Below are 12126 nucleotides of genomic sequence, written 5' to 3' on the forward strand. Positions count from 1 at the left end.
AGAACTAACTATATTTCTAAGTGCTTTGGGTTTGATTGACAATCTATAAATTTAGTGGATAATGTGGTAGAGGCATTGTAAATTGTATTATGATTCAGTACAGAGAATCTGCAACGTGGATGATTTAAATTGCAATTGAACAGACAATTTAATGATGATAATGATTTTGGCTGGAGACCTTGTCCGTGGGTGCTGACAGCTATCCGCAATGTTGGACAGTTAGTGAAAAAACGATGATATCATGTAGTCAAGTGCCGCAGATAGGAAGTGGCTCACAGGGCCACCTCTCTCCAAAAGACAAGGCTGCCGCCAAACCATAACTGGAAAAAAGAAAATGATAAATAGTTAATGCAACAACTACAGTGACGCAATGCCACCTACCCCCAAACATAGGAAGAGGATGAACGAAAAGTAAGCAGCTGAAATACGGGTGCGCCCCCTGTGCATGAAATGCACTGAGGGAGAATGCGGCCTGTCCGGCCTGCCACGCACCTGCAGAAACTAAATACGAACCGCTCGGCACTCAGGTAAGGAAAAAAACCCTACTTGCTGATAGGAGGAAACCTTAGCTAATCCGTGGCTGAGGGTAGCCCTTCCTCCGGGCTCTAAAGATGGTAGTCTCCCTGTTTGGCCTCGCCATGCGTGACTGAGAGGCCAAACAAAAAGAAGCGACACAAATGCAAGCCACTCAGAGTTTTTATGGCGCTTGGGTATGACGTGTTGATTAGTGGGCAGATTCTCCTTCCAGAAATACAACCAAGTTTTTCCAGGACTGCAGAATTGAAATGAACATTGACATTCTGTTTTTGGCACCTGTCCAGGTTTCTGCAGTATCATGTTCATTGGTTTTGCTTTGCATAAAAAAAGAACATATAAGCCATAGTCCTTTTCAGAGCTTTAAACAACCCCTTCCTTTTATTGAACTGACCTACACACATTTTTGTAAATCTCCTATAACCGTGATTTTAAAAACCAAACACGGTTTCAAGTGTTCTGGTGATTGTGCCTCTGGGTTTTGCTATGAACTGCACAGAAAATAGTTTGTTGGGTAAGTAAGACCTTACCTTTGTCTTTTTTTTTTTTTTTTTTTTTTTTTTTTTTTTTTTTTTTACAGCTGATCCACTCGTCGGAAGCATTGCCACGCAGTATCTCACTAACAGAGCAGAGCATGACAGAATAGCCAGGCAGTGGACCAAGAGATATGCCACATAAGAATCCACTACGAAACATCCCTTAACTGTAAAAGCACATTCACCAAGTGCAACCGTAAACCATCCCTTTCCCTTGTACCTTTTTGTTTACTTTTTTGTGGAAAAAAAAACTGTCCTTTTGTTCCTTGCTGACTTGAAAGCTTCTTTTTTTTATATACAAAGAGTAGATGGGGATTTTTGTTTTCTAATTCATTGACTGTTGGAACTGTTATAGAAAAAAAAGCATTATTATTACCCAGCCATGTAATATGTGTTTCTTTTAAGTGGTCCCTGGAACAAATTCAGATTATATCTTGTTTCTACTTCAAGATAGTGTTTAGAGTAATGTTTTTGTACTTAAGTCATTAATGGTGGGTGCATGTTAACAGGATGAAAATTTGTATTTACCTTAAGAGTAATCACTGTGCATCTCACAAACTGTGTTCATCATCAACCTTTTGATTTTTAAAAAAGGTTGTTGATGTAGACTAAGGAATTATGTATTTTTAAGATCTACATAAAAATGTGGTTGTAAATTTCCTAGTTACCTGCCACTTCTGACTGTGGATCAGTTTGATGTACACTTGTATTATTAAATCACTCAATAAAACACTGTGGCTGAAAATAAATCCATTTGTACATGTTTACTGATTCTTTTGTATACTTTTTCATTAAAGCTTGCAGTGGAAACTCTGAGTCTATGCTGATTATACTGTGAATGGGGGATTTTATATATGTTACGCACTTCTAGTCTCGCAGCAGAAGCTTACCACTTCCTTAAATCACTTCCTTCTAAACCACACTCAGAAATGTGCTCTTTCTGCTATATTGGGTTTCTTATCAAGCTGTTAGGTGGATATCCTTTTGGTAAGATATAGTACAGGGGCCACATCTCTGTTGTAAATTCTACATCACCTGAAGAATAACAGCTCAGGATACAGTATTCACAATACACAGTGGGGTCTATTCAGCTGATGTAAACAGCAGTGGATCTAATACTTCAATCCATGAGAAAGGGACAGTTGTGTTATTGTCTTTACCCCAATATCATGACTTGTCTCGTGCTTGTGCCCATGTGTGTGCATTGCAGTGGTACAATTTTGTTTTGGCTACATTTGTGTAAAGAAGAATATATTAATAGCCAATAAAAAGCCTGTAGTTTTATTTATTTATTTATAGCATAATATTTAGTTCTGCTCGATGGAGTCAACCATACATTTATTTTTTTCGAAATTGTTTTACCAGAAAAATAAAACTGATTGATTTAACATTTCATTTTCAGTGTTATCCTGAGGGGACAAAACATAAGACTTTCAAATACAATTATTATACATTACACAATTACATTATGTAATGAACAAGACAAAAATGATTAAAACTTGCAAGATAAATAAACCTAAGTTAAGCACTCGGGGTCTGCGTTCAGATGACACAGTCTAAATGAAACTGCAAGAAAAATGTATTTGATTTTAATTTTTTTTCAATTTAATGGTGGCGGTGAAATTTTGTATCAAAGAATTCTGCCCCCCAAAAAATGTTGCCCTTCTGAATGCCATTATGTGGAAAAAGGTAGTAGTCCCTTCATATTCACTACACCAGCTTGATATAGTTAATGTGGGAATATTCTGGTTACATATTGCATCAATATTTGGAAGCAACGTTTCCTACTTCTATCCTTTTAACCTTTGATCAGCAATTGTTTATCAGTATTTTACTTCTCATAGAATTAGATGGGCAAGAGGTGAAGGGACAACTTCCGAATATAGGTACAGGAACAAAAAGCATTGAATTCACATCACATTAATAAGCAAAATCTCAAATAACATAAATGAAATTGTTAGTGAACTCTGAAAGCTTGATTAGATGGAACCCTATGAATGATCAGGTTAAGTTTGTTGTCAACCTGAGTTTTGATAAATCTTTCTTCTAAAACCCAGAACTGTATATGGAGGTTCCTCCTCCCTTCCAGTTCAGGGTCAAGATAAGCAGTTTTAAACAAAGAAGTAGTTGCGATTTGTCCCGGCTCATAGCTCAGAAGCATTCCTACAGTTAAGCCGTGTCGTGCTGTATGAGATAAGGGGTTGAATATTACCACATTTATCAGTGTTATTGCTGTTTTAGCTTCACTCTCATTCCAATGCTCTCTACATCTCTCCAGACTTGCTCCAATACATGCAATTCCCTTTCCCACTTGGCTCATAGGTATTCTGTAGTAGCTTGTTATGTTACCTGCATCATACAGTATTTAAAAGATACAAACTGCCTTTACAATAAAATAAATAAATAATCAGAGTACCATTAAAGAAAGATGTATCAATGCTTTCTATGTTGTGAAAGTACTGTAATACCATACATAACCTGCACAGGAAGACTGTCTGGCTTACAACAGCCTGGTATAACAGGTTTGACAGTGTACAGTGTTACAAGAGTGTTATTAACACTAAATCATTTCCCGCCTCAATTTGTTACTCATATTTCTGTTGTGGATATTTCAGTTCCTCTCTTTCTAAGCAGCAAATGAGAGAAGAAGAATCTGATGTACGTATATGCCTTCTATGATATCATAGAATATACAATTTGTCACTGTTATCATATTTTAAGAACTTGTATACTGAACCAGAAATGTGGTTTATTACTCATTTGTTGCAATAATGTATTTCCCTCTCGCAAATAGTTTTACAGTATTTGAATTTTGGGGGATTCTTATTACCTACTTAAGATGCAATAGATTATATACACTTTTTAGTATGTTATTTGCTTTTAAACAGTGATTGTTTTAGGGGGAATATGTTTTTTGTGGATAGTGTATAATGTATGGTCTTTAAAACAGTTCAAGTAAACATTTCAGTGTGTTTATAATATGTTCATAAGGTGCATAGAGTAAATTTAACTTAAGCATGACTTCACACAGTTTTAAAAAATGCTAAAAATCTGTTATAAGGGAGTCAATAAAACTAATGTCAAACATGCTTATATTTTCTTCAGATCTTCAGATTTATTCTTGTCACTGTGGTATTTGAATTTCCATTTTAAGTCATTTCTTGTTACACTTAGATTATAATTCATTAAACAAAAATAAGCCATTACTGTGGAAATATCTGCAGCAATAAAAAATAACACACATTATACAAATTAATTTTTCATCTGCTCTTCACATTTAATAGTTTTTAGAATGTTTTATTAAACTGCACGTCCCTGCAGTATAGTGTAATTGGCCAGCAGCAAAGGCAAGCTAAGAATAATCTATTGTATAATGGGATTGCGGCAGTAAGATATTATGATATTCATTAAAACTGAACAATGAAAACAAAAAACTAAACAAAAGGAATGGCAATGTACAGCTGTATTAAAGAAACAGCTTTGCTCTTATAATGTGCTCAGATAAATGTGTGTGTGTGTGTGTGTTTGTTTTATTTTTGGTGTCTCATGAACAAAATTCCAAGGCTGTGAAAAATAAATGTAGTCGAGATACTGTACATAGTGTGTATGCTATTGATTTGCCAATATATTGATTTGCTACTTCAAACTTTACTGTTTGATTGAGTTTATCTTTGTGATAACTCCATGTCTCATCAATACACCGGGAAGATATCTCAATAATTGACGTAATAAAATGGAAAAGAAATAGGGGGCAAATATGTCACCATTCCAGCATTGCTTATAACTTTTAGAAGTACTTAGACCAATTCACTTGACAAACAACACCATTATTGGACCAAATTTGAACACGTGTATATTATTGCTTTACTACCCTTTTGTATACACTGTATATTATTTATATGCAGACCAGTAAGGTGTCTAGTTATTTGTATTGAAAAGTTCTGGTAAGTAGAACTGTGTAAGATCTTACCTTATTTTGATGACATTGTTATGTAATTCAGAGTAACAGCGCAGGATCAGCTGCTAGGATCCAAGGAAGGGAACCAGGATGTCTTAGAAAGCACTGTACCTCTATAAAGATAAGGAATTTCAAAAATAATAATTATGCGTTACTTCTTTTACTTTGAATTACTGTCACTGGAAATCACCACTAATCTTTTTCTTCCCCAGTACTGACTACAACAACATACAACATCCATAATAAAAACACGTCTTTAAAATCGAGTGTTACAGTTATTTTTGAAGAGATACAGGGTGTGGCTACTTACTGTATAAGGAAGGGGTTCTAATATGGCCACACCCACTGGATGGCTTGCTGTGTCCCTCCCTGCATACTGTTCTGGTCGATACAGTTTAGGGTCACAGTGCATATTGATTGATACCATACTCCTGAGTCACCTGGCATTCACCAGTCGTTTTTGACATTATACTGAATGATCAGTGGTTGTTTTCCGGTACTCGTCAGATCAGACACATGCTGCAAACCTCTGATACATCTAAAACATTTTAGGTTTGGGGACTTGTTAAAAGAAGGGGTCTTTGTGAAAACCGCCATCTGTCCCTTTAGTCTATGTTTGTCTTTGAGAGTCAGTAAAATGTCAGGTTTGGTCCTATTTTTATATTTAAACAATGGTGATGTTTAGATCAATGGAACAGATGCCAATAAGTGTCACCCTTGTAAGTGTAAAACACACATCTCATCCCATCTTTCAATATAATTAGTTCTATAAATATTTATGAGGGGATTTGACAGCACTTTTTCTGTGACTGAAGATACACCTAATCTATATCTGCTCCAGGTTTCTGATTTCCTATGGAAAATCTATATTTTTATAACTGCACCAAAGTGTTTTATCTTAAAAATGGTACATCTTAGGTAAACAAAAATCATAAAGGGCTACAGTAACACATCTAATATAGTGTTGTATTTTATTTATAGTTCCCCCAAAAAAAACTGTTGTGTAGAATGGGAGAGAGAAATGGAAAAGAATTAGGAATGGTCCTTTCGACTTGTTTTGTTATTCCTTCTTTTTTTTTAAAATTAATTCTGGAGTGATTTTTAGTCTCTTATATGTGAAATAAATTAAAGAAGTGAGATTATTTATAAATCCTTGCAGTATGTGATCAAAAGTGAACGTCTATCAGCTCTGTCTTTCTACAGTGCTTGAATTTAATCTTTTGAATCTGCACAAAACTTGGTTAATCCAGGTAATTCATCCTACTGCATAAGCACCATCAAGTCGTCACAGCTGAATACAATACTTAACCTTGGCCTGCGGATGTAGCAAGGACCGTTAAATCTGCTCTTTTCATTTGCTGGACATTTTATCCATTATTCTGTCTTTTCAATTTGCCGGTGTGACAGAGTTTGGTGGAATGGGCTCAGAATATGAACACTGGTAGTTTGAACATTTTTAATGGACAATTCTATGTAAGATTTCAATTGAATTTCACTTGCATCATTAGGGAGAATTGGATATTTAATTGGGTTAACAGGGTACTAGGCTTATGCAAATCTGACCTTCTCAAACAAACATACTAAAGAGGTATTTCACAGTACTTCGCTTGTCACAAGTTAAAGTTCACTAGTGCCAAGAGGATACCAAACAGGTCAGCACCTAGTAATTTCAAACAAGGGGGCTGGATGAAAGGCTAGTGTGCGTTTCTAACCCTGCTATTATCCTTTTCTTTGAAATGCACAAGCACCGAGCAAAATAGAAAAAAGAAATAAACTAGGAGGGGTTTCAAATTGGGTTTTTACCAAACAAGGCTGCTTTGCATCTGGTCACAGATTTAGATGAGGTAAATGGACTGAGAAGACTAGTGATGAGTTGCAGGTACAAAAAATTAAAATAATTCTTGCAACATGGTCCATCATAGATTTATCTTGCGCGAAATGTGAAGAGACAATGTTTGGTGATAAAGATTTGGGGGTTGTCTTTTTAGTTTTGCAGGACTGTCACATTGTCTCTTAAAGATGCTTATCATTAATCTCCCTAATCATAACATATATTCAATTATCAGCCTTCAATGAGATTTAGGTTTTATCTTTGACTTTTTGCTTGTTTTTGTTTTACTTCTTGCTGATTGGTTCTCTTAATAGGTGGTGTTGATAACTGGAGCCGCTATGTCTAAAACATGGGACCATGTTTTAACAAACAATGGATTTGTAAGAAACGTCTCAAATATTCTTTTCAACTATAAAGTTCAGTATCATAAATATTAAGCGTTGCAGTCATTGTGTAAATCAACATACCTTTGAGACCCCACCCCTGGGGCATAAAAGTAAAGAACCTGGCGAGTGTTAATTGGAAAAATTAACCCAAGAGAGAATGAATTTGGGACTTTGTTTTTGAAAGAAGACCTGATCTACAAAATCAAGTAGACCCGTCAAAATGGACGGGAACCGACAAAACGTTCTCTGTCTTTTGTGTTTCATTACTTCTGCCCTGTCTTAGAGAAAATGTGGCTGTGTGTTCAAACCACTAGCCTGCGAGCTTGGATACAACAACCTCACAGACTCCTGCTGGTGAAAACAGCTGGAAAAAGCGAACATACAGAGGTGCACAGACAACCTCACTGCTGTTCCTTGCTCCAATTACAAGGACCTAATCCTCAACTAACTTCTAAGGAACTGTTTTGAGGAGTATACACCAGGCTCACATAACATTACCAGAGACTGGGGTACTCTAAGACATTAAACTAATTGATTGGTTGATTTAACCCTTTGATTATTTGCACTGTTTGATTACATTCAATGACTTTGTGAGCTGCATAACTGAATTGCTTCTTTATTTACCTAGTTTTATGTATTCAATAAACTGCTCCACTTTACCGGTTATTATATATCTTATTGATACACCTTTGTGATGGTTTTGAACTTTTTAAGTATTTGGGTTGAATTTCCCAGGTAATTTGAGGTAATTTCACTTTAAGGGATGATGGTCTTAAATAATGGAATACCTTGAATCTTCACGACAGAGCCATATTCCATGCCCGAAGATTCCTGGAACGTATTCATTTGTCTGTCAAGATGGCCCTATGCTGTACTTCTGATGCAATGGGTACTCTGGTGAGTACACCCTGGTAAAAAGAACAACATTCCCTCTCCTCCAACACATTCCAAATCTGTGTTTAGAGTGTTGCATAATTTACCCACCAGTTATGGAAATGTGTATTCTGGGTTTAGTTACCATCACAAGGAATCTGATTGTTTATATTTGAGCCCCATTATAACCTATAAAATACTGTGGGAGAAAGCAGTTGTGATTTTTCTTGTGGTTTGGTTTGTTCACGTTTCTGTACAGTTTCATAGTTATTTTTTGTTTTGTTTGTTTGTTTGTTTGTTTTACTGATTTTATGAGCAAAGTGAATTATTTGTTTGCATTATTCTGAATCTGCCACGACTGGTATGAAACTTTGTATTATTATTTTTAAAAAATGCTGATACCGTTGCCCATCCCTTCAAAGCAACATGCTTGGAAAGTAACATGTACTTGCACTATTTCTATGTTGACGACAAAAAGGAGGTGTACATTCACTCATACACACATGCTTAAGATGAAAGGTTACAAATTATATTGTAAAACATTTTCTGAAGGGGAATAATCGTATCTACGTGTAATCCAAGCACCCCTTAGCTATTTATTCCTCGGTAATATCATTTTTGACTGCTCCCTGGTGATACAACTCCATTTGCCTACCGCTGCCTCTGCAGCAGCACTTCCGCTCTGCAAGAGGGGAGAGACACGAGTCTAAGAAGCAGACACAAAGAGAGGTACCGTTTTAAAGACAATTTTATTATTTAACGCCTCGAAATTATATTTCCAAAGGTCCTTGGATGGATTGTTGTATCTACAAAGGGTCGTTCTTGGAAGTTTGGGAGGTTAACGAAGAATTTGGAACGTCAGAAAACAGAAAGAAGAAATATGCGAGAAAATGATCTGAGCGAGGAATGTAGCTGAATAGACACCGATCAATCGCTATAGAGTGAAACGAGAGACGCTGTGCTATGGACGGGGGTTTAAATGTGTGACATATCAAATACATTGCTGATAGGTTATTTTATAATGTGTCCCTCAGTATATTGATAGGTAATGATTTGATAAGGGGAAACTTCCATGAATTTGGTAAAGAAAGGTATAGCTTAATAATGTTTTCAGAATGGCTGTGACGTTGTTAAAATATTTTCTTTTAGTAATCATGGAAACTGTTTTTTTTGTTTGGTTTTTCTCTGCCTAGTTTTAAATTGTAACTCTCTCGTCCCCCGTCCCCCGTCCCTCTTCTCTTTAAATGTATTGTTGTTTTCGGGTGTGTAAACTGTTGTGATGGGTTAGGTTAAAGTGCAATTGGCGTTGGGTAAACGAATTAGTTTTTCTCAAAACCATTCTTTTTAAAACTGTTAAAAAAAACAAAAAACAACCAGTATTCTGGGAATCGTTTCATGATGTGACAACTTTAGTCATACCACGGTATGTTGCTGGTAATGAATGGGTGTCGGGCAATCTTAATCTCATTAGTCATATGGGTGGCGTTGTAAGTATTTTGTTCAAGTCGTGTGGCAGTAAATAATACCTTCCACCATGAAGAGGTGCAAAATTGTTTGTTTTTGATTCCAGGTTTGCTTTATCTTTTTCTGGTCGGTATGTCGGATGACGATTCGAGGGCCAGCACAAGCTCGTCTTCATCCTCGACCTCAAATCAACACCAACGGGAGAAAGAAACTGTCACGAAGAAAAAGGAAAGTAAAGTCAGCATGAGCAAAACCTCCAAACTGCTCTCTACCAGCGCAAAGAGGTGAGAGTAATTGACATCCTTACTGAAGAACGTTTAAAAACAGCACATTTGAGAATGTTTTTGTGGGTGGGCTGGCTATGTGAGCCGATATACTTTCCTTTTGGTTCCTTGGTGTTACATTCGCAAAGTATATACAACATAAAAACAGAAAGAACGTACCTGCTTAGAATGTCTAACCTTAACTTAAAGGTCTCGATATTGGAAGAAGGAAAACAAGATCACAAATGGGTGTGTTTCTCCTTTAAGAGATCTCACAACAACCCCGCTATGCTGCTTCAATGGGGAACCAGCTAATTTGCATATTAGCTTACACAATGTATTACAAAAATCAGGCTTAAAAGATCGCAACGGTTATTTCAGATATTGGTTCTTAAGCAGATCTTTTTTGATTTTGTGTGAAAAACGTTTTGATTTTTTTTAAAGAAAGGGGTGAATTTTATATTTCAAAAATTAGTGAATACGATCTGCTGGGAGCGGCCATGTTGTTTCAGAGACAGAGGTCAGCAGTGTGTGTGTGTGTGTGTGTGTGTGTGTGTACTCGAACTGCTAATCAGTCGTGTTTTCGAGTATCGATTCATCAAGGTTCAAGTTGTGTGTTTTGTTTTCTTTAGAATCCAGAAGGAGTTGGCTGATATCACATTGGACCCGCCGCCCAACTGCAGGTATTGTAGGTGTTTTAAATATCGCAGTTAATTTAACGATCGGGTTCTTTTCTTAAAGGCACAGGCTTGGTTTTATTATGACGTTTTTGTCGACATCATTGATAATTCGTTTAAACCAGGTAGATGCAAAAGTAGTGAAATACGGTGCACGTGTAGTATTATTATTATTATTATACGAAACGCTTCTGGCTATTTCTTTTCTGGGGGTCAGGGTCTTGTGTGTTTTCCAAGCTTGATATACTTAGTTAAGTAATTCTTGTGCTGTCTGGCATTGCCCTTTCTGAAATATTTAATTTTTAATTAAAACTCTGGTGCATCATTATGTGGAACCAAATGATTAGTTCAGTCTAGTAGGTACATTTTACAGTCTATAACTGACATTCAGCGCCTGAAGTTTTAATAAACAGGAGGGTTAAGTGCGATTTTGAAGGCTGTCAGTTACATAAGCACTGCACATTTGCAACATTTAAACGAATTGTATGTATGTTTGATAAGATGCCTTCCTTACCTATGAAGCTGTATTTGTGTATTTATTATATTAGAACACCTTATGCAGTTGGGAGATTGTGTTGGAAGTTAAATAACATAGAAAGTTTAAGCTCCTAAGTGGATTCTTTTGGAATCCCGTTTGTCTTTTTGTTTGTTGTACTGTACACCTAGAAATATGTAAAGTACAGGTACACTATAACACTAGGGGACAAAATCTGTGTTTCAATAACAAACCTACAGAGGCAAAGTAATTAAAGGTTACATGAAAACACTCTATTGGTATCTCATTTGTCTTAGTCAGCTGAAAAGCACTATTTTAGTTTTGCTTTATGTACACTGTGTTGTTCAATGCCCAGATGTACTTATAGTATCCTGACAGTGCTGTATAAACTGTTTTGTCTCTTTGACATTCAGGCATGGATGTCTAACGGTCTGAAATTTAAATGTACAATTTTCTGCCTATTGTTAGTTGGCAGAGCATCCTGTGTTGTTACAAGCTGTTTGTTACCTCGTCCCTTTCTACCCGTGCTTAATCCCATAATGTACGTTGGCTGTCGTTGTTTCTTATCCCAAGATTCTGATGTATGCGTTTTTCTGTGCCAGGCTCTTTAGTTAACGTCCCCTCCCTACTGTAGAACTAGAGAACTTGCCTGGCGTTTTGTGGTAAGGTAGAACTAGAGAACTTGCCTGGCATTTTGTGGTAAGGTAGTAAGTCATTATTAAAGTCAGACAAATCTCTCTCTGGTTTCAGTTTTGCTTATTTTAGTTATTAATCACACTCAAGTGGCTGCAAATGAATGACACTTTTTAAATGTTTATGATATGGTAACTGGTGAAACTTGCACAACTGTTGTATCATATAGTATGTGGTGTGGTATTCACAGGCTGGCTGACACTCAGTTCGTTACTACTGGGACTGGGTGTCGTAAGGTAAGTATTTTTCTGGTTCCACAATGGTCACTGTGATGTAAACGCTATATATATAATATATATATATATATATATATATATATATATATATATATATATATGTTACATACATTAAATGTAATGTTTATTAATTTTTTTTTTTACATATTTGTTGACTCACATATGGTATGTTTTTAGTA

General features: G+C 36.1%; 2 protein-coding genes across 3 annotated transcripts in view; both read left to right on the forward strand.

Moving 5' to 3' along the window:
* LOC121312880 (ubiquitin-conjugating enzyme E2 E2) overlaps positions 1 to 1344 on the forward strand; it is a 124793-nt gene extending 123449 nt beyond the window's left edge. For both annotated transcript variants that reach the window (XM_041244757.1, XM_041244758.1), the window contains one exon: positions 1115 to 1344. In XM_041244757.1, the coding sequence (XP_041100691.1) occupies positions 1115 to 1212 (98 nt within the window). In that variant the 3' untranslated portion in view covers positions 1213 to 1344. The remainder of the gene's footprint in view (positions 1 to 1114) is intronic.
* A 7400-nt stretch (positions 1345 to 8744) lies between these two features.
* LOC121312881 (ubiquitin-conjugating enzyme E2 E1) overlaps positions 8745 to 12126 on the forward strand; it is a 28117-nt gene continuing 24735 nt past the window's right edge. The window contains exons 1-3 of the mRNA XM_041244759.1: positions 8745 to 8847; positions 9689 to 9866; positions 10478 to 10528. Coding sequence (XP_041100693.1) covers positions 9715 to 9866; positions 10478 to 10528 — 203 coding nt within the window. The 5' untranslated portion in view covers positions 8745 to 8847; positions 9689 to 9714. The remainder of the gene's footprint in view (positions 8848 to 9688; positions 9867 to 10477; positions 10529 to 12126) is intronic.

Source organism: Polyodon spathula, chromosome 3, assembly GCF_017654505.1.
Source record: "Polyodon spathula isolate WHYD16114869_AA chromosome 3, ASM1765450v1, whole genome shotgun sequence".
NCBI classification, from domain to species: Eukaryota; Metazoa; Chordata; class Actinopteri; order Acipenseriformes; family Polyodontidae; genus Polyodon; species Polyodon spathula.